The sequence below is a fragment of the Castor canadensis genome, chromosome 12 (genome assembly GCF_047511655.1).
Source record: "Castor canadensis chromosome 12, mCasCan1.hap1v2, whole genome shotgun sequence".
NCBI classification, from domain to species: Eukaryota; Metazoa; Chordata; class Mammalia; order Rodentia; family Castoridae; genus Castor; species Castor canadensis.
In genome coordinates, this window is record NC_133397.1 from 55,979,365 (window position 1) to 56,001,726 (window position 22,362).

General features: G+C 44.7%; 1 protein-coding gene across 3 annotated transcripts in view; it reads right to left on the reverse strand.

The window, feature by feature from the left end:
• Positions 1-5,889: 5,889 nt before the first annotated feature.
• Positions 5,890-22,362, reverse strand: part of Sertad2 (SERTA domain containing 2) — a 103,618-nt gene continuing 87,145 nt past the window's right edge. For all 3 annotated transcript variants that reach the window (XM_020161688.2, XM_020161687.2, XM_074049854.1), the window contains exon 2: positions 5,890-11,084. In XM_020161688.2, coding sequence (XP_020017277.1) covers positions 10,127-11,080 — 954 coding nt within the window. In that variant the 5' untranslated portion in view covers positions 11,081-11,084 and the 3' untranslated portion in view covers positions 5,890-10,126. The remainder of the gene's footprint in view (positions 11,085-22,362) is intronic.

A 22,362-nucleotide genomic window follows, 5' to 3' on the forward strand; every position in this document is an offset into this window, starting at 1 on the left:
ATATTCATCATCTTAACTTCCTTCTTTTACCCTCCATCTCTCATATGTGACCTCGCCTTAGTGTGACCTGTTTTCTATATTGCTGATGTTATATTGAGCGTGTGACCTTTGGCTTTCGGAACCTGGCTAACTTCACTTAAGATGATGTCCTCCAGTTCCATCCATTTATCTACACCTTTGGTTTGCACCTCTTCTCCTTCTTCAATGCCCATGATTCTCAGGTTTGGCAAGATCTCCTGATGGCCTGTTTTTCCCTACATTGAGCCGAGAGGCTGACAGACCAGGATGGAGATTACTAGGATTTAGGGACCAGAAAGTATTCCTGGCCCCCATTTTCCTCTGAGCCAACCCAAATCAGCTAGGGATCATGTCCAAGCTTTTCACCTACCTGGCCTCTCCACAATGGCACGATGTGGGCTGATGTCCCTGGACAGCAGGGCAGTGTGTCCCCAAGGTGTGGAACAAAGCCTTACATGTACACTCAGACCCCAGCTCCCCAGTTATCAGCCATGCCACCTTGGACAACTTGCCTAACCTTTCTGGGCTTTGGTTTCCTTTTTTGCATCAGAGTCAGGGTGCCCATGGGATAGAGGGCAGCCCAGCATCCAAGAATGAAAGTGCTTTACAAAGGTAATTCTCCCACTTCTCCCTAGCCCTTACTCATCAGCTCTCCTGTGGTCCCCAGCAGCCTTTGGCCACACCAGACTGCTTGCTGACCACTTAGAACAAATGACTCAAGGATATGCTGCCCCTCCTTGCTGGTGCCATGGGCTTCCATTCGCCTTCCCACCTGGCATACAGTTCTCCCCAGAGCCCACCTCCCCCAGGGCATGACACCAGCTCTGCCTGCCCAGTGCAGGCTGCCTCTGTGTCTAGAATCTCCCTCCACACCTGCAGGCCAGTCGTACAAGATCAGAGCTGCTCAGCTCAACCCAGAAACAGAGAGGGAAAGCCTCACCCCAGTGAATCCAAAGCCAGGGGCCTGGATAGCTCCAGATGGGAAGGCAGGCTTTTGGGGGCAGCACCCAGGCCCTGATCAACAGTGAGTCCTTCTCAAGATGCCCTGAGCCTCTGTTGGGAACTCAGAGGTCCCCAGACCTCAATGAGCCAAGCCTCAGAGCTGCACTGCCAGGCCTCTGAAGCCCAGGAGTTGGAGCCCAGCACACCAGACCCTGTAAATAAGCCCAAACCAGGCCAAGGTGTCCCTGAGTAGACCCAGCTGCTTCGTGGCAGCAAAGTTTGCTTTCAAGTAGGAATGAAGGATAGAGACAGAGGGACTGACTGAGAGACAGAAAGGGAAAGAAAGAGAGCAAGTGGCACAGACAAAAGGAGGAGGCAAGGGACTCTCTTCCACCTGAGCTGAGGGGGAGCAATCTGTCTGAAGGGAACCCAGGATGCATCTCAGAGCTGGGTCTTGCTGTTAGGTCCTAAGACTTAGCTTGCTCTTTGGATGCATGTCTGGGATGGCTCTGTGGAGCTGCCCCATAGCCAGGTCACTTCTGCCCCTTCAACTATGGCTGAGTGTGCAAGGGAAGGGAGATTCCCAGGGACAGAAAGGATAAAACCCAATCTCTGAATGGCTTCGGTTCCACTGAGCCCCTAGAGAATCGTGACCACTGGTTCCATGGCTCCCTGTGGACTCTGATGTTTTCACAGCCAGTTTATTCAAGCTCTGAAGCCCCCACCCCACAGGAGGGTGAAGAAGGGAGGGGCCGGAGTGCAGGGCTGCAGCCCCCTAGTGCCTCACTCAGTGCCCTTGTGCCCCCCTGTTCCTGGGCTGACTCAGGCCTGCTCAGCCCCTCTCCCCTGCCACCCCTTCTGGAATTGTCAAAAGAATCAAGTAGAGGGAACATCTGAGAAATGCTTCCTATACCATTAAGCCGTGCACAAATGTCAGGGGTTACTGTCCTCATTGCTGGCCCCTTTCCATACTTAGACCGCAGCACTGCACACGAGAGCATGGACTGTGTTTACTTGGAGCACCGTTGCCAAAGCACTGGCCACCTGGCACTGTCTTCAGCCACTCAGCTGGGAGACAAGTGACCGCACATCCTTCCCTGGAGGCGGCTGACTCCACTTACACACAAACAGTGTCACACACTTCCACTCCAACTGTGTCCCGAGAAGACAACTGAAAGGAAGCCTGTTAGGGCCTGAGAAGGGAGGGGACCGACTGCAGAGGTCTCTGACTTTTTCTCAGGCATGCAGGCCAAGCCCCAGGGAGTCAGAGTCAGAAGCGGGTTCCCCAGCCCCTCCCCTCTTTGCCTCCAGCCTTTCTCTGGCCTGGGCTCTGCAGTCATTTCTTGTCACTGCTGAACAATAGGCCTTGCTAGCAGCTGGCAGCTTGGCTGCCCTGCCTGGGGGAGGGGGCCAGGCGGGCTGTGGAGCTGGGGGGCTGGGGAGGCCAGCCTCCTGCTGGCTCCAGGGACAATGCCAACATTTGTGCCTCCCATCATGCACACGGTGGTGGCAGCCATACCAGAGCTCAAAGGATGACACCTTAGGGCAGCAGCTCTCCTTCCAGCCAGGAGCGTCTGTGAAATCCTGGAGGGCAGGACCCCATGGCCAGAAATGCTGGCAGGCCATCACCCCAACAGTGATTCCAGGGAGCAGGGAGAAGGGAAAACCATGCACACTGCCTCCTTGCTTCAAGAGAGGAAGTGACTGGTCTACCATCACGCAGGCAGGAGGAGAGGGTTCTAGTCCTGAAAAACTCTCCAAATGCCTGGTTCACTGCTGGCCCCACCAGGACCTCCTCCTTTTGTTCCTCAAGGCAATGCTGTAGGTGTGGGGAGGGGCCATGGCCCCTAGTGAGAGGTAATTTTCTTGCATTAGAACAGGCCATCTTCTCCCCTCATCCTGCTAGGTTATAAGAGCAGGGTGCAGCTAGCTCCTCAGGAGGCTCAGGCAGAAGGGTTGCTTGAGCTCAGGTGTTTGAGAACAGCCTGAGCAACATAGACCGTCTCAAAACCAAATAAAAATATTATTAAAAGCTTTTTAATTAGGGCTGGTGGAGTGGCTCAAGTGGTAGGATGTCTGCCTACCTAGTGTGAAGCCCTGAGTTCAAACCCCAGTACAGGCAAAAAACCAAAAAACAAAAAACTTTTTAATTTAGGGCTGAGAGTGTAGCTCAGTGGTAGACTGTTTGTCTAGCATCATGAGGTCCTAGTTCGGCTCTGCCACTTGACTGCTGTATACCCTTTGGGAAATTACTTAGCCTATCTGAGCCTAGACTCCCACCTCTGTAAAGCTGGGAGCTGGGGAGAGAGATCACACACACACACACACACACACACACACACTGAGCAGTGTCAGCCCATGTGAGCACTCAGTAAGTGGTACCCTGGGGGCTATTACTCCTGATTGGGGATGATTCTCTTCCAAGAGGAAAAAAAGGATGTTAAAAGCGAGGATGGAGGAGGCAAGGGGACTCTGACATCCCAGACTACCTCACAAGAACAGAGCACAGTGTTCTCTGTAAATACATAGCCAACCACCGTGAATAAAAGCATGGCATTAGGAGGTCATGGTGCCCCCACCAAACACACTTTCAGCACTAAGGCTCCCCAGCTTTTGCGTTAAGGTTCCCCACCTAAAACACAGCCCTGAGAGTGACCAGGATTTTAGCCTTGCCCACCGTCATGGCTCTAGCCAATGTTTGTGGACTTGTTTTTTATAGTTCTACAACTGTTGTAGTGAATCCCCAGTGTTCCATGAGATCTGCTCAATTATCACCTCCACTTTACAGATGAGAAAGCAAGTCACAGTTAGGGTCAGGACCCTGCCCAAGGTTCCAGGCTGTTAATGATGGGACCAGGATTCAAACTAAGGCGCTCTGCTTGCAGAGCCAAACTCTGAACCCTGCGATTATAAATAAAGCAGGTTTGGCTGTAGACAATCATCACCTCTCCTCTTGTGGTCTCAGTTTTCACAACTATGAAATAGGCCCCTTGAATGGAAGACCCACCTCCAAAGCTCCGGATAGGTTTTGAGCTCTCTGAAGATGTCGCCTGATATGTGGCTTTCCTGACTGTTCTGCCCTTCTAGCCGTCGAACTCCTACCTCCAGCACTGCATTCATCTTTCCAGACGTACATGTCCCCAGTCAATGAACGCCCGTCCCATCTATGGTCAGATACTGTCTTATGTATTGAGTGGATTATATTTATCAGGGTGGGCAATCTTTTTCTGTAAAGGGCCAAATAGCAAATCTTCTGGATTTTGAGGGCCACGTGGCCTCAACTGCAACTGCTCAGCCCTTCCAGTGTGGTAGACGCCAGCCACAGGCAACACACAGATGAGCAAGTGTGAACATGGTCCAGGATCATTTTACTAACAAAACAGCCAGTGGCCAGGATTTGGTCCCATGGGCTACAATGTCTGGCAAAGATGAACATCACAGGGACACTGCTCTTAAGAACCACAGAAGGTGGCAGAGGAAACAGTGAACAGCTAACTTGAAGACATGGTAGGACTTAATAACGTATTTGCAGACAGGGCTGCAGGAGGTGGAGAAAGAGGCATTTGTTGAATTAAAAGAACATGCTAGACAAGGCACGGTTCTAGACAGGAGAGGACAGACGTAACGTTCCTAACTTGCACTTTTATTGCCCTGCCAACATTTTCAAAGGACTTTAGGGGCTATGGCTGCATCTTGTCCTCATAAGCACTGAGGCTGAATGATTTGCTAAAGTTGTATCAATAATTAATAGCAGATGTTCATGACCCCACACAGGAACCACTCTACTGAGCACGATGGGCCTTTCCAGCTGCCTGGTGAGGTCTCCACTGGACATCTGGAGAGGGCTTGTTCTGCTCTTCTGCCCCGTGGCAGTTTGCTAGGGCTGCAGTGACAAAGGACCCAACCTGTGTGTATTCAGCAACAGAAATCTGCTTCTCAGGTTAGAAGTCCAAGATCCAGGTGTCATCAGGGTAAGATCCTTTGTGGGTTGTAAGACTTTTCCAGGCCTCTCCTTTACCTCTGGCTGTCTTTGACTTAAATAAGCACCACCCTGACCTCTGCCTCCATCTTTACTCAGCCTCTCCCTGTATATAAATTGGCCTATGTCCAAATTTCTTTTTACAAGGATGCCAGTCATATTGGATTAGGGCCTATACTAATAGCCTCATTTTAACTCAAGTATTTCTCTAAAGACCCTGTTGCTAAATAGAAGTCACATTCTGAGGTCCTGAAATGTATCCCTTTTGGGGACACAATTCAACACATAGTCAACCCTGCTGCCATATTTCATCATTGATTGATTGGAATGTTCATTGGCCAATTCTGTCATATCTACCTGGATCCCATGTCTCCAAAGGTGGCCCAGGACCAAGGAAGGGGACCAAGATGTTTTCCTTCAGCCTCTGAAGATGGCAGAGAGGGTCCCCACGTGTATGAGCAGGAGCTCCTGGGGGTTGTGCAGCAACCTGGTGAGCTGCTGCTATTTCAGCACAGTAACCCTGGTGTCGGGGGTGTTAAGAGAAGCTACTGTGGCAGGAGCCCAGTTAGGAAGCAGGTGCAACAGTGAGAGGTGAGGAGGACAGAAGGCACAGGTCAAAGAAGAGGTGGTGGGGATGAGATTGTGGCCACAGAGAGAACAAAGCTAGGCCTAGGAGGCAGATCTTGAGTGTGGATAGGTGAGCGAGAGGCCAGCAGGACGGAGCTCAGCCCCATGGGGAAGAAGACAGATTGAGAAACGGGTGTGTGAGATGGCGAATTCTGGCAGATACTGGATTCCAGAGTTGGGAGGGGTTGGCCCCAAGCTTTGAGTCCTAAGTGGGTGACATCCCCTCTGGGAAGCACCAGGCAAAGGTCTCCGTGGTGTAGGTGGTTTAATGGTCACTTACAAGCTGCTCAGGTCAGAAAAAAAAAAACATGGACAAGCCTCTCTCATCTTTTAACTGTTTATTGTATAATATAAAACTACAAAAGTAAGACTGCTCATTTCCATGTACATTTAATCTGTCCAATTGTTTCGATTACAGCCCGAACCTACATTGAACACAGCCCTCTGGGTTCTGATGTGACGTCTGTAATATTGCATAGAAAAGGCACAGCTCTCAGGTCTGTGGGGAAAGGTCACACCTCCTTTCTGACAAAAAGCCCTCCTCAAAACCCATGCACCAAACTTATCACTATGTACAACTTTTTCAAACTCTTGGTTGTTTTACACATGGACTGCACTTCTCTTCCAAACTTGTTATCCCCAAAGGAACTCCAAAATTTTTATTTTATTTTGTCTGCAATAGCATTTGATCCTAGCTAATTTTCAAGAACCATTTAGACTTATTCTTGGAAGCATTGAAAACAACTGTACATAAGCAGGATGCACACCGAGCTGCCATCCAAGTGTGGGGTAGTTACAGAAGTTAGCCATTTACAGCTAGGACAGGCTAAACAGGCTCTTTTCCATACTTCTGAAAATGTATAAAGGTCCAATTCGTAACAGCAAGGTTTTGAAATTAAGACAATTCATATAGAGTAGAGTAATAATTGCTGCACAAAGTACAGTCTCTTTTTTCTTTTAATATCTGTCATTTAAGAAGGCTGCCCTTGTGGTATTCATAATTCATTGTTTACCACAAAGGTGGTTAATAAAATTTAAGCTTTAAAAACAATCTGTAAGTTGATACTTTGGCTCTCTGGAGCTTATGTAGTTAAGAAATTTTCCTTGATTGACCTCAGGGTAGTTGGGGCACTCCAAGGGGCTATGGCGACAGAAAGCTCAATCGTAAAGACACTGAGGGGTGCAGGAAGCTCTGGCCATTTCTCACCCTTTGGTATGAATGTGGGTGCCCATGTGGTTGCCCTTTTGTCATCAAGAGAAAGTGCTACTAAGAAAACTTTTAAAAATATCAACCCTTTGATGCTTGATTTTCTTAAAAATTTGGAGGTATTAAAACATTCCTCATCCATACCTTTTGCATATTTCAAATAGACCCATATTAGAGATGAGAGTAAAAATGAACATGGACTGTGAATCAATGAGAAGACCCGGGGGCAGGGGGTCTGGCTTGGACCCCCTTTTAATGCAGATTTACATTCCTATAAGAGAATACATTCCTACCATACATTCTGCACGTTACCATCCAGATGTTGTTCGAGCTCCACAGAAAAATAAATATATTTACACAGAAAAAAGGAATAAATAACTTATGGGAAAAAAAATCACTTCAAATTCAAAGCTCTTAGGATTCTGCTCTCATCTTGTCACTTCATTGCACATCACTGTCAATAATTGTCCTTTCCCAACCCAGCCCTGCCCAGCATGTCTTTCTTATAAAAGGCACCTCAAGCTGCCTGCCTTGCTCTGGGTGCCACAGGATATCTTTATAAAGGGAGGCACTGCTGCCAAGAGGCATCTGGAAGCACATCCCACACTCCAATGGGGACTCGGAGATCCCACTCCGGCTCCTACTCTTCTCTGTTGGGACATCACTTAGTAAAAATAGGACACAGACACTTTGATCTCTTGATGGCTTTGCTCTTTCTGAAAATGGGCCATTAGCTTCCCATGTATATCTTGTTAGACTTTGAGCATTAAGAATTTCAGCAGGAGTGTCAGAGTTGAAGAGCACTGGCCTGCTGTTGTTGGGGGTTTTTGTTTTAATTTTGAAGCCCAGCCTTACAAATACACTAGAGTCAGAGAACCAAGTTCGGGCAACACTTCTCTGCTTATTTGAACTGTTGCCCAACATATGGGATTTGTTTAAACACACGATTTGCTAATCCAACGAAAGTACAGTTGTTCTAACTTACTGTAAATCAGTTTTTGACAATGGCAAATCAACTGCTTTCTACCCCATTATTGTTCGGAATAATCAACACTATTGTAAGTACGTATGAAGAAGAGTGCAGCGTGTGGCCAGTTCACAGGGTCCTTCCGTTCTAAAACGCATGGATTCTGGGCTGACTTGTTTCTCTACAAGAAAGGGAAGCTCTTAAAATGGACAGGCACAGTGACATGGAAGCACCTTCAACAACCCTCACCTTAGTCACATGGTCCCTGGTCCTGTATCAAAGGAAATGACACAGCTACAGTGTCTGTGTGGAGGTTGCTTGTAGGAGAATGAGTGCAATTTGATCAGTTTCTCACTGCTCTAGGGAGCTGATAATTAGCCTTTAGAACACATTGAGTGGGAAAGTAAACTAGAATGCAGAAAGACAGCCTCATCATACACAAATCTTAGATGAGCAGCTCCTTCATCACAAACATATTTGCTTTGCCATGTGCATTATAAAAATAAAACTATGTATGGCTTGTTTAAAGTGCCATTTATAAAGTTGTCTTTTTTAACGGGCCAGAAAGACCCAGTTTTATCCATGGCAAGAAGTGAGCAGAACTGGTGACTGAATATTGACAAATGACCAACAACAAAGACAACAACAACAACAAAAAACAAAATCCCATAATTTAAAAATTTTTAAATAAATATAAAAGTTATTCCTAAAGAAGCCATCTGCATAACAATATAGGTTGTAACCTGCACTCAACAGCTAAAGTACCATTGAAAGAAAGAAAAAAACAGAAAGGCTATAAACAATCTCGGCGACAAGCACGATACATTGCAAAATGTTTTAAAATTAAATATACACCACTGGGAATAAAAAGCTACTTCTTAAAGGGGTCCTAGGGGTGAGGAGGCAAAACATGCATAGAAATTCCTGTCTGTGTATTTGGGTATAACAGCCTTGTAAAGTATAGTTAAATTAGCAGTTGATTAAAGAAAGCAACCAGACTGGACGCTGTGAAGTAAGGTGACAGACTCCAGGTTCTAGAGTCAGTTGTTGGAAGAGTGCATCCCAGGCCGGCAGCCAAGGTGAGCCGAGCTCACTGTGGAGGTCATGAAGATGCCATGTGCTGCTCTTAGCAACAGAGGGAACAAAAAAAAGGTCTAGGGAAGGGGCAATGGAAAAGGCAATCTAGCAACATGATGGATGCCTTCTGAGAATTTCTTCTTTACGAGCCCTAAGCATTGCAACTGGGCTCAGCTCCATGAAGAGCGTGGTTGCTTTTCATAAAATTTTGTTATGTAAAATTTTGGGTTCATCATAAAAATTATGCCAAAAAAGGAAAGATCTGAGTTTTCACTTAAAAAAAATAAAAACAATTAAAAGAGCAAACTTGGCATAAAAACATCCTTAAAGTAAGATGATAGCCTTCCCCTCAAAAGAGGGGGCTAAGGAGACCACCACTTCAATGCACAGCCCAGTCAATGCCATCCCACCAAGGATGAGCAGACCAGCTCAGGCTCTGGAAGTCACAGTACTGGCGGGCGTCTGTGCCACCAAGCCAGTGCTTGTAAAGTTTGGGTGTGATATCACCTGGCCCTTTCTTAAAGAGCTGAGTGAGTGTGTGTGGTGGTGTGTTTGCATCTGGGGACATCAACTGCAGATTGATTTGATCCAATTTTCTCTTGCACCATACACATATAAAACATTACAACTCTATAAAAGTACAAGTGCTACTTGTACATCTGAAGTTTGCAGGAACTATGTGAGCAAATCCTATCAAAATAGCTATCTCATATGTATAAACAGCATTTGTTTTTAGAAAAACAATATCATAAACTGCAGAATCTGTACAAAAATATAAAATAAATTTGGGCAGCAGTTTTCTAAACAGCCATGTAAATGCAACACTTACGAGGAGTAGTTAATGCCTCTAAAAAGGCTGAATTGCCAAGTCAACCTATACAGGGCGAAAATGCCAGAAAAGGTACTGAGATTATCTAAATAATATATATATTTTCTCTTTTGCCTCTTGCAATAAAACTCATAGAAAAAATAGACAAGTATGCACATGCAATTTACAGCTTTCCACCTTAATCCTTGTGCTTCCCATACACTGCCTGTCACTCAACGTCAGCAATATTGTCTTCAAATGTATTCCCTATCCCAGGGTAGTAGGTCTCTGAGGAACCACTCAAAAAGACATTAAAAGTGGTCATACGTGGATGAAGGCACTCCAACTCTGCTCAAAGCAAAAACTAGTGTGATCCTTTTGTAAAATTTTCTTTTTCTCTGCAAAAGGCAAGCAAGGGCGCATGCACAGTGTGGAGAATCATCAAGGTTGCAGGGATGCTCACAGGGTCTGGGCAGGCACAATTGCCGGGTCCCGGAGGCCTTAGGACCCAACAAGCACCTCCATGATGTGGTCCAGCTCTGTGAGGTCCATCTTGAAAGGCTGACTCGGGGTGACAGGTTGACTGCTGTAAGGAGCCAGAGTCTTGAGGAGGTCATCAGCAGACACAGGGGCCATTTTCGAAGCTGTCCCAGATGTGGATGTGCAGGGGTCAAAATCATACATGGAGGTGTCAATGTCGGCGAAGAGGATGTCGTCCAGGGTCAAGTCTGTTAGGAAGCCTGTGGATGTTGTTATTTCAAAATTCCCAGGCAGAGAGTCCATCAGTTTTGGGTCATCTGTGCGGCTCTCCTGGGGCCCCTCAGGTTTCTGGATGCTGGACTCACTAGAGGTCCCTTTCAAGCTGTCAGCCGCTGCTGCTGCTGCTGTTGCGGCCTCTGTGGAGGTAGATGTGGGACAGAGCTCCTCGATCTCATCCAAGGCAGATGAGAAGCTGTCCTTTTCTGGAGGGAGGGCTGCAGGGGAGAGTCTGGCAGGAGCTGCGGGCTGTACAGCCTGAGAAGTGCAAAAAGTGTCATCGTCATCCTCGAGCAGTGAGGCAGGGGTGAGGCAGGCCTCCAGGGGCGTAGTGCTTCCGAGATCACAGGGGTGAGCAGAAGAGGACACAAGGTGGCTGAAGGCGGGTGGGGCCTCCCGATAGCTGTCGCTCAGTGAGTCGCTGGACTGGGAGGATGGGGTGAACACAGGCCTCAGGCTGCCTTCCTGCTTGAGTTCCTCCTGGATCCGCCTCAACATGTTGTTAATTAAAACAGTCTTCTGCAAGCTGGGCTCTGTCAGGGGCCTGTGGTTATAGAGTTTCATAAGGGAAATGTTGAAGATAGTCTGGCGCTGTAAGGTGTAAGACACCTTGGATGGACCGTCAGAGGGAGACACGATTTTGCCTTCCAGCCCATCTTCATGCTCATCAAACTTCCGTTTTCCTCCTTTACCCAACATATATCTGCAAAGGAGAAAGGCAGGAAATGGCATGAATCACACAAAGGCTAATTTCCACCATAAAAAAAGACACAGAGTTAGAGGTCAGGACTTGGACTTTATTTTCTTGCCCAGTCATTCAGAAGAGCAGATGGACTTACTGGAGGAAGACCTTTTAAAAGATGAGAGAATTGGGAAATCTACCTTCGGTATGCCTGTGGAGCAATTTTTATCACTAGGTAGTCTGGCGAATGTGTTTCTTGAGAAATGTGTACAACCCAGACAAGTTAGGAGTTACCATGGAAACCGTGATTTTGACTTTCTCAGCTCATGTGCTTGTGTTCGCATGCCTAACATTATCATGCAGGTTCAATTTCCCTCCCCCAACAGCATTCATTTTTAAAGCATAAGGAAACACTTACAATACTGTGACCTAAACAGAGAGAGGTGCCATCAGTTATGGCCTGAGCACATCTTGAACAATTAAAAGAACCCAGTTTCAGACAGGAGAACATGAACAATTTTGATAGAGCTGTGCATGTTTTCCAAATGCCTTTCCTTCCTCATTATGCACAAAACCTTCCTGCCTGTTTGGGTGAATGTGGTGAGGCACTTGGCCTGTGCTAAATGACCACAGAGACTGAGCTGCCACTGCTTTTCATCCTAAAATAAGTGCAGGAACACATGTTTCCCACCCTAAGTTTCTCCTTGGCTCAATTTCACTGCACAGGGCCATGTTTGAATGCAACTGCTTTAATTTTAAAGTAATTTGCTCTGATTATAAGCACTGCTGTTTGGGTATTTGAGATATTCAATAATGAAATACCTACTGTGACTCTAGAAATTCAAATGCACTTCAAAGGAACAAGGACCCCATGTCTCAGACCTTGAGATGTGATAATGCGTTGAATTTAAGATTCTTTAATGAATACTGGTCTTTAGCTGGCTGTCACCTTCTGGCCTCTCCATTGCTATACTATCATCACCTCCTCTCAGAACTTCTATCATCGAAACAGAAGGATCTCAGGCCAGTAGCCTCTGCTTCACAGACCTCAATCTCTAACCACTTAAGCCAGAAAATTCTGCTGTCCAGATCAGGAGGCATGGTTCTACCTCAGCCAGGCCTGTGCTTGCTCCAGAGCTCTCTCTTACAGCACTCACACCTGGGCACGTGCTAATCCTCTCCAAGTGTGACTCACTCCTGTGACATCTCCATAGATGTGCAATTGCTTGGTAGTTAGCTGATTTTTCTTTCATTAGCTTATTCTACATCGACACTGTCTAAGGCACTCTGCTGGGCACAGTGGGAATCCCCCATGAGCAAAGTTTGGTCTTTAAGAAGCTGACCATCTTCTCCCGCGTTTTTTGAATTTTGAGTCTCACCCTAAGAATAAGGCTAACAGGATATATACAGTTCACAGACAGAACTTCCTTCCAATACTTTGTTTAAAAGAAAGTCATGGTGCCCCTCAAAACAGACATACAGAGGCCACAGAGTCTGGTACACAATCTCACCTGGTGTGGACGACTGATTTCTGATGCCTCAGTCTCCAGAAGGGAGTGGTATAGACAGCTGCAACCTCTCCATGACAGCATTAGCTTGAGATCTGCTAATGCTTAGGAAGAATGTGTAGGAAACATTTTCCCTCATTTTGTAAGCATTAGCAAACTAGCTATCAATCCTAGGACCAAAGACCGGTCCTGTAATTAATGAAGGGCTAACAGAACAGCTGTCTTATGAAATGCTTCATGTGACAGATGTAGTTCCTACTGTTTAGTGCTAAAAGTCTCATTTGCATATCTACTTTGCATAGGACATTTCCTATCTGAAGTATCTGTGCTTTTAAGCTTGAGGGTGAATAAGAGTTAGGTTACTAGACAATTGGGTTTTTAAACACATAACTGTATTCCTAAGTATACTATCTGTATTCACTTACAATTTGAACAGTTAAATACTTCCAGAAAAATCTCACTTTTTCCAGAGCGGTTCTAAGTGCATTTAAATTGCATATAAAGCTGTTATCTGATCTATGTTTTTATAATGTGATCAGGCCACCATACTTAAATGTGTATGTGCGTACGCACACATTCATGCACATTCTAGAACAGTGTTTCTCACAGTGGGGCCAGTTTGTGAACTATTTCTAGACAAAATTAAGGTAAGTATAGATACATTATTTAGAAACTTTTACAGAAAATACAAAGTACCTATATTGTAAAACAGAAGTTTCTATCTTCTACATCTTTATATTTTTACCTTATTTTTAAAGTAATTATGTTGTGTTTTTATAAAGTTCGTGAAGGACTTGGGAGGAAAACCAAAACCAAGATGTCCCACTATCATAGAAAGTTTGAGAAGCACTGTTCCCCAAACCAAATACAAGGAAAAACAAATCAGGAAGTTCACAGCCATTTTGAAATTTTACTTGTGTTTCTAGAGGAAAGGTAATCTTGGGAAGAGGGTCTTTTAGCAACCAATGTAGGGCTATTTTTAAAGAATTATTTGCAGAATAAACAATCCTTTTTTTCCCATTCATTCATTCATATAAGACAGGGTCTCACTCTGTTACCCAAGCTGGTCTCCAACTCCTGGCTCATGACCCCTCCCACCTCAGTTGGGACTACAGTACAGTACCACCATGCCTGGCTCTCAGTACTTTTTCAGTAATACATTTCTCTAGAAATTGTCACCAAGTCAAAAGAACTCACATTATTTAAAAAGTGTCCAGGCCATACAATAATGTAAGCTATTTAGCAGAATTCCCATAGCTGAACAAGATCTGTGGAGATACTTTCAGAGAGGTTTCAACGTGAGAAGCACCTAATTTCCAATTAGAATGATCCAACTTGTCTGAGCTGTGTGATAATCCTAACGATTTAGGAAAAGCCTGCTAAGACATCCGTTATGCTGCCTGGAAGGGGAGGGTAGCAGGCTAGCATAAGCAAAGTCTGTGAGCAGGACCAGATACAGAAATTGAACCTTGGATGCTCTTCAAATGTGTAAATAAGGACCCCTGACAGAATGTGTCCCAAAGGCAGGCTTGCTTTCATTTCTGTTGTGTACTGAGGCAAACTGGCGCCACAATCCAGTACAAATGCAGAATGTACACAATCCTAATTTTTAATCTTACTTCTAGCTAAAGGAATAAAAATGCAATGTAATCAAATCTATTCCACATTTTTATTTAAAAGTGAAGTTTTACCAAAGTTTTAAAACATCACAGTAACATTACCCTTTGGTCAGGAGGGACCTCCAACTCCTGAAAGGGGCAAGGGAACAAGAACTCAGAACTCTCCAGTCTTTGTACTAACAACCACCTCATCAAGGAGGGCATAATTTACAGCAGAAAACATAAGATATGCCCTCAAGAATCAGAAGGCAAGAAGCCAGGCACTAGGGCCCCTCCAGGCCTGGCTCAGGCTAGCCACTGCTAGGGATACCAGCTCCTTAGAAGCCTCTTTTTTCCTCAGGCACTCAGAAAAAATAACAATGGCTCTTTAAGAGCTGTTGGAAAGGCACGTGACCTTCAAAAGGCCTCACGAGGCGAGGCAGCAACTTGCAGAAGGAGAAGTAGCAGGAGATCATTAAGAGCTTCCCAGGAAAACTAGGGAAGGAGGTTCCCTTGGGTTTCAGTGGAACATGGACTCTGGAGTTCACCCAAAAGAGAGGGTGGAGACTTATCCAGGCCACCCTAGCGTTTTGACACCCTACCTTGTCTCCTTCCTCGTGAAGGACCAAGCCCACAGTCCACCTCTTCTACCCAGTTTTTCAGACAAAGACTCCAGAGACTCCAAATTCCAGGGCTAGACTGGAGATTGCCACATGGAATCAGGTGGGTGCTCCTTCCCTCTTCTGTCACCCAAAGGGCCTCAAAATAACCACACAGTACCCTTCCTCCCCAATAAATTTGTTAGAAACGAATTTCTGGCATTCTGTATTTCTACAGATTTTTTTTTTTTTTGAGTTGCTGGAACTGGAACCCAGGGCTTATTCAGGCTAGGCAAGTGCTCTACCACTGATCTACACCTCAGCCCTGTCTATATTTTCAAAAATAGATTTTAGCAACTACTAACCACAGCATACTAAATTTTAAAGAATAAAACTCATTGGTAGCAAATAAATGAAAACTTTTCCAGGGAGATTAGTGAACAGAAATGCTCTGTGTGCCAGACCTGGCTTCAACTGTGAAGCTTTTCATTGAAAAGGCCCCGACCCTCAAAAGCTACAATCTGTTCGGGCAGATGTTCAAAGTAACAAATGTCACAGGAGTTTCCTCAGAAGACAAAGAACCAGAGGGCCAGGAGACTGTGTGAGCTGACTACAGGTTCTGCAATGTTGGTTTCTGAGCAGCTCCACAGGAGTGAGCAGCTCCACACGAGGGAGGGTGTAGCGGGGCAGGCTCTGGAAAATAGGCCTAGGTTTAAGGTAAGACTGTCTCCTAATAATTGTCTCTCACTTGTAGACAGTAAGGCCCATGAGGGCAAAGACTGCCTGTTTTGTATCTTCAGGATAGGGCAGTCCCTGGCATACAGAAGATGTCCTATTTATAGTGGCTAAATTAATGAACAGCAAGTGGAAAAAATGAGAAAGGACATAGAGGAACAGCAGAGAAGTGTAAAATAGAGACACGGGTACATGTGTGTCTCCAAGGGAAGGGAGAGCCACACAGACCTCAGAGTTGGTGGAGGTGGGGGTGACAGGTGGAGATGGGGGTGATGGGTGGGGAGGGGTGGGGGGGAGGGGGACGGGACGTGGCAGTAGAGCCTGAGACACAGAGGATGGGGCAAGAAGGCCCCCAGCTTAGAGAGTCCATTTGTGGGAGCCCCTCTCATTTATCAAATTTGGGCAAGCAGCACTTGGGGGGCCTGTTAAATGCAGACTGCAGGGCCCTATGCCCAGGAATCTGCATTTCCAACAAGTTGCAACTGATGCTGGTCTGGGGACCACTGGGAACCACAATTTCCTCCTTTCACATTAGGTCTTTTCACATGTAAGCCTGAGAACATCTTTACTCAATTTATCATGTCTCTGAAGGTCTTCCCTATTTCTGTCTAAGCAAGCAGGATAAAAAGGAATGTCTGTGATGGCAACTGATGAGTCATATTTTCTTTTTTCTTCTTCTTCTTTTTTTAAAGAGGTAGGGTCTCACTATGCTGCCCAGGCTGGACTTGCACTCCTGGACTCAAGTGATCCTCCTGTCTGAGCTTCTCAAGTAGTTGGGGCTACAGGTGCTTTATCTCCGTGCATTGCTCGACAACTTATATTTTAAAAACACTACAGTGAAGAATTAAGATGTCTGAAGCTCAGTTTGAGTGACAAAGCTCAATTTCTCAGACTGAAACATCAGATTCTACTAGTCCTTGGAGTTCCCAGGTGATTCCTGTTGTGATCTTAACGTGAATGCCTGTGAGACCTTATGCCCAAAGTCCAAAAAGGAAATGAAATAGTACCTATGTCTAATGGATAACATTTCACAACTTGTTTTTAAGACATTCAGGAAAAAATGCAAACATAAAAGTGAATGAAACAGTTACCCTTTAACTCATTTTTTTAGTTATTTAAAAGCTATATCTCTTACAATTATTCTTTTCTGTCATCCCAACACTACCAACAAAACCCACCATTTTCACCTGCAGGCTTACCCCAGTCTACTAGGGCTTCCTAGTGGCCTAGCTAGCTGACAGACCCTTGGGTTGGATTGGGTTGCGCTGTGGAGCCCCCCTTGGCCTATTAGGACTAGCTTTCTGATTGTGCCAGCCAGGGGGAAAAAAAAGTAAAAGTCTGAAACAACAGTCGTTATTCTAGGCAGAAGGAAAACCCTGGCAGACTGTTCTACTCCTTACCCAGACAAAAAGAGTTAATGCTACAAAAGGTCCTTTCGAGGGGTCAAAACTGACAGTTGAGTCCCAATTTCTGAAGTGAGGAAATGACTGGAGGAGTGACTGTGACCAAAAAGGCATGAAAAGTCATCAAAGAGCAAATGAAAGCACCTAGTCCTTCAGATGTGGAGGGTGCATGGTAAAGGGTCTGTGCCCAGCATAATTTTCACCTGGAGAAGGGATGCTGGTTAGCACTCAGGTTGGGTAAGGAGAGAGAGAAGGCCTAATTGGTTTGTACTGAGTATACATTTTCAAGAGCTTGGTCCAACTTCCTTCTGAGTAAGTAACAACTAGAAGTTCATCATTTTAGCCAGGCACTGATGGCTCATGCCTGTAATCCTAGCTACTCAGGAATCAGAGATCAGGAGGGTCATGGTTCAAAGCCAGCCCAGGGAAATGGTTCATGAGACCCTATTTCAAAAATAAGCAACACACAAAAGGGCTGGCGGAATGGCTCACATGGACAAGCGCTTGCCTAGCAAGTGTGAGGTCCTGAGTTCAAACCACACTACCACCAAAAAAAAAAAAAAAAGTTTAGCATTTTACCTTCTCAGGCTTCAAACTTAAGTGACATGTATTACAAATGTCAATTGTATATAATGTATGGCACCTGCAGTTAGCTCAGAGAAGTTACTAGTGTGGCCTGTGGCCTTTGGGGAACTGGTTATGTTCTCTCCCCTAATCTCCTCGGTACACAGTCCAGTGTGACTACCAGAATGAACACTGATGACTGAAGAGTCTGGCAGCACCAACACCGACACTAAAAAACACAAAATGAGGCCTTTTTATATTAATGTCAACATGGAACTGCTGCTTTTGAAGAAAAAAAGAGCAAAGAGAAGTGCCTCCCAAGGCAGCCAGCAGAGGCTGCAGCCTCATTGGGACCTGGCCCCCAGCCACAGCCTGCAATCCTTTAAGTGGAAACACTTCCAGTTTCTCTTGTGGCAGTGGTGGTTCAAAGCTGAGCTAAAAACTGTGTTGACAAGTTCTGAAACAGAATATTCTCATCTCTCCTCTCCTCCCGCCATCCACCTACTTTCAGATGCATTTGAGATCCTCCTTTTGAGGTGGTTCAAATGAAGAGCCTGTTTGTGACAGAAGGACACTCCCACCAGTCAAAAGAACCTTGAGCCTACTCTGCAACCTACTGTCTTTCTGTGACACAGCAGCTCCCCAGCAAGCAGAAAAAGTGGGAAACCACTTTGCTTAGACAACTTTCCCCACATGAAATACTACACTTTGAAAACACACGGGGCAAAGAAATCTGATGGCATCTAAGCTTTTAACGCCATGGCTTCCCGAGTGAGCAACAACAAGCACAGTCAGAGCAGAAAGACTGCCCTGAGAAGGACGCAAAGGAAGCTAGAGGAACAGGCCAGTGTGTCCTCCTCCACTGGGCCTCCCAGCATCCTGCTGAGTGGTGACGGTCTCCCACAGCCCCAGCAAAGTGCTGACGTGAGGGGGGATGGTACCTGCACTCCAAAAGTAGACTTCAGCCCCCAAAGAGCTGGCCCTGGCCCAGGGGAGTAACAGCAACAGAGACAAAAGTCCAACGGGGAGAGAGGCTCTGATATTTACAGACAAAGCAAGGATGCCCAGAGAGCACTGGTGACAAACCCCTAAAGCTGCCTTCTGCACTGGGAAGCTCAACCAGGGTTTGGAAGGTCCCTGCAGTAACATCCATGCTAATTGGTAAGTAAGACAAAGCCTCCCCTAACAAATCAACAATGTAATTATAAAGCCAGTCACTAGATCCAGCCAGTTCCCCGTGCTCAGAAGGCTGACTGTAACCTGACACCGAGCTGGTGGCAGCACCTCCACCCAGGCCCCTCAGCCCCTGGCCGGCCCTGTGTCCCACCAGACCCTGCCAGGACCTGACCACAGAAGCAAGTCTCCTTCCCAGCTTTCCTGATGGACACCTGAGGCCTGAAGATAAACTATGTTAGGCCAGTAGGTTAACCTCCAAACAAATTTAAGAAAAAACTTTTACTATGTGGGACTGTTCTCTAATGTCCACATTTTAACAAATTCTAGCTTTTCCCCCTTAGGATTTTTACATGCCTCTACACTGAAGACAATTTCTAACCCTTGTGCTTTGTCAAATGTAATCTTTTCCCCTGGAAAATGAGAAGAAGTTATAAAATGTTGACAACCAACTGTATTCAGTAAACAAGAGTCAAATTCTGGGAGAGTCTTTGGAATAAAGAGGTGAGAGATCTATAGGGAGAATAAATTATGGCCTTGTTAGTAAACATCCAGGGAAATGGCTTTTAGAACATAAATATCACTAGTATAAAATGTTTCCAATATCCTGACTTATTGCTGTCAGCCAGCAGAGTATTTTAGGATTCAATTTCCAAGGCTGGTGAAGCCTGGGACACCAGTCACCTTCTTCTACAGATGGTGTAATTACTAACATTCCTATGTTTTACCTAAGGCTTCTGGCTAAAACAGGGCACATTTAATTCAAGTAAAAGGATGAGTAGAATGATAGTTTCTCAATTTAAGTTTCATAAAAATATACTCAGCAAGAGCTGATGTATGAAGAGAGCTTTAAAATACTGCAGAAACAAAATGAAACAAAAGAGGCCACATGGATGAAACAAGATCAACAAAATGTTGACACCTGCTGAAGCAGAGTAACAAGTACAAGGCAGTGCATTGTGCTCTCACTTTTGAGTATGTTTGGAATTTTCCATAAGAGTTGAAAACACACAACATGTCTATGTATTTTTAAAACTCTACAAATTAAAAAATCAAATAGGCACAGTAAATTATTTATACCCTTACTAACTTGATAAGTGTTTTTACACAGAAGAAAGGTACGAATGCTTCTATGTAAACAAGAATGCCCAGTACAGCTGTGAGGCTGTGAACTCTGAAAGACAGCATGTCACATCCAGCCACAAGGGGGCATGGCAGAACAGCAAAGGCATCCCTGAAGCAGACTTCACTTGCAATGTCTGCCTACAGATCTCTCAAAGTCTACACATTTCCAAAATCATTCCCAAATTCAGGTATTCACCTGGCAGTGCTAAGCAGGCTGGGAGCCTTGCCAAGCCCAAACTAAATTATATTATACTATGGTTCGAACTCTGGAAACACTGTATAGGAAAGGTAAATTGCCTTATATAAGTAACAGCAATATTTCAAAAATCCTGGTTAAGATCCCTGGAGGATTCCTGAAAGGAGAACAAACACACAAAACCTAACACGGATCCAAGTCGTGATGTGTGGACTTGGAGGAGCCAACGGTTCCGGTTTCCACTGGGGGTTCTAACTTGGACTCCCAACCATGCAACGAACCTCCCACATTTTTATTACTAAGGATTTTACTAGTATGGAAGCTTCAACATCCTATTGCTTCTTAATAACAGTAAATTACCTCCACACTGAACAGATACTGCTTCAGGCAGTTATTTGGGAAAGCCCTTCATAAAGGACACTGGGGAGGAGCCCCATAATTGTAAAATGCAATGCAGTTAACCTCAGGGAGACAAGGAAGCAAGTCACTGTGTAACAACTTGCTGGAATTCCTTCCAGTCAGATTACAAGTGCAGGTTATATGATGTTGTATGCTCACACAGCAATGTTCACGACATCCTGAGTCTCAATGCCACTTACATTAGGGGAAGGAACCCTCTGATTTGACTCTGCCAGTCCTCCTCCCCCCATTCCCATGCATAACGAAAATATTTTTTCTCCAGTATTTATAATTGCTTGAATGGGATTCTGGTTTCAACACTCCTGTAGCATCCTTTCCCCAAAGATAGCTTGTTTTTCCCTCACACTAGGGACCCTTATAAACAATGTCAGGGGAAAATAAAGGTAGAAACCAAAGGCTTGGCCAAAAGTACGTGACGGGTTTTTTCTTTAAAGAGACTCACCAGATATATAAAACAGCCACACTAAAACAATTTTTAGACCAGTTCTGTAAAAAACCAGTTGCATCTTAGCTAAAACTAAAGGGTAGCCAGGCGTGGTGGCTCCCCCCTGTAATCCCCTGTAAGCCTCAGATTGGGAGGATCGTGCTCTAGGCCTGCCTGGGCATAAACCTGAGACCCTAGTTGAAAAATGACCATAACAAAAAGGACTGGTAGTGTTACTTAAGTGGTAGAGGCCCTGAGTTCAAATCAAAAACTGAACTGAATGGAATAAAACTGAGGAATAATAAAAACTAAGTACTTCCTCAGGAAGTGCTTTTATAGAAGCATTTCTTAAAAAGTTAAAGTTTAAAAACTAATCTTGTGGGCTGGGCATAGTGGAATACGACTGTAATCCCAATACTCAGGAGGCTGAGCAGGACGACTGAGTTCAAGGCCATGAGCTTGAACATTCTAGATCAATCTCAGCTAGTAAGACCCTATCTCAAAAAGAGAGAGAGAGAGAGAAGAGGAGAAAAGAGAAAAGAGAGAAAGACAAACAATTGTGCTTCCAGATTTGAAATGGCTTATTGCTACAAAAAATCCCCTAAACATCCTCACAAATACCAAATAAATTTCACCTTTTATCTTCTACGTGCAGTCTCAACAAGAAAACCGAAAATGTAATTTCTTTATTTATCTACTGAATAAGACTAACTATTATATTGTATGGCCAAAATCTGGATTCCTTAAAAGAAAGGTGTCACTTTTCTACAATATGAACATGTGTACAAAAATTTGAGCTATAGGAATATACAGAAATATGCTTCACAGACAGGTAAAGGGGAGGCAACAACCATTCTAATGTGTAAATATCTGTCTGGCTTAAGTAACCTACATATTCAGAATGTTTATCTTAGTTGCCTTTAAGAATTAAGTAGGCTGATACAGTTTTATAAAGACAATTTAAACTTTGTGTTATATACTTGAATAATTCACACAGCAAAAAAAGGCAATGGGAATATAAGCTAAATTTGAGGGTAGTGAATGATACTTTGCAAATACAAAAACCATTTTTTAGAAATTACTTTTGGGCTATTTTGAGATAAAATGCATTTCTTTCTCTTTTTTTCTTTATTGTTGCATTTACAAAGGTTCTTACAATGTATCAACTACATCATAGTTGAATTCACTCCTTCTACACTCCCCTTTTTCCCCATCTCCCCCCAATCCTGGAACAGTTTCAACAGGTATAAAATGCATTTCTTCCTAAGAATTTCTATGTATTGATAACGAATGAGTCACTGAACTTCAAGCAAATTTTTACTTAAATACTGTCAAAATAACCAGAGTGCTACAGTAAATGTAATAAACACTTCTTTTTAAGGGAAATACCTCCTTTTTAATCACTTTCAAGGACCTTTATGGAAACCTTTCTCTAACTTACCCAACTAGCCACACCTGACATTCTATCTGCCCACCTATCTCTGGTTGCTTTACAAGAAGCAGAGCCAACCTAAGAAATTCTATTTTAAATCTGTAAAACTACTTCTGCCAGAT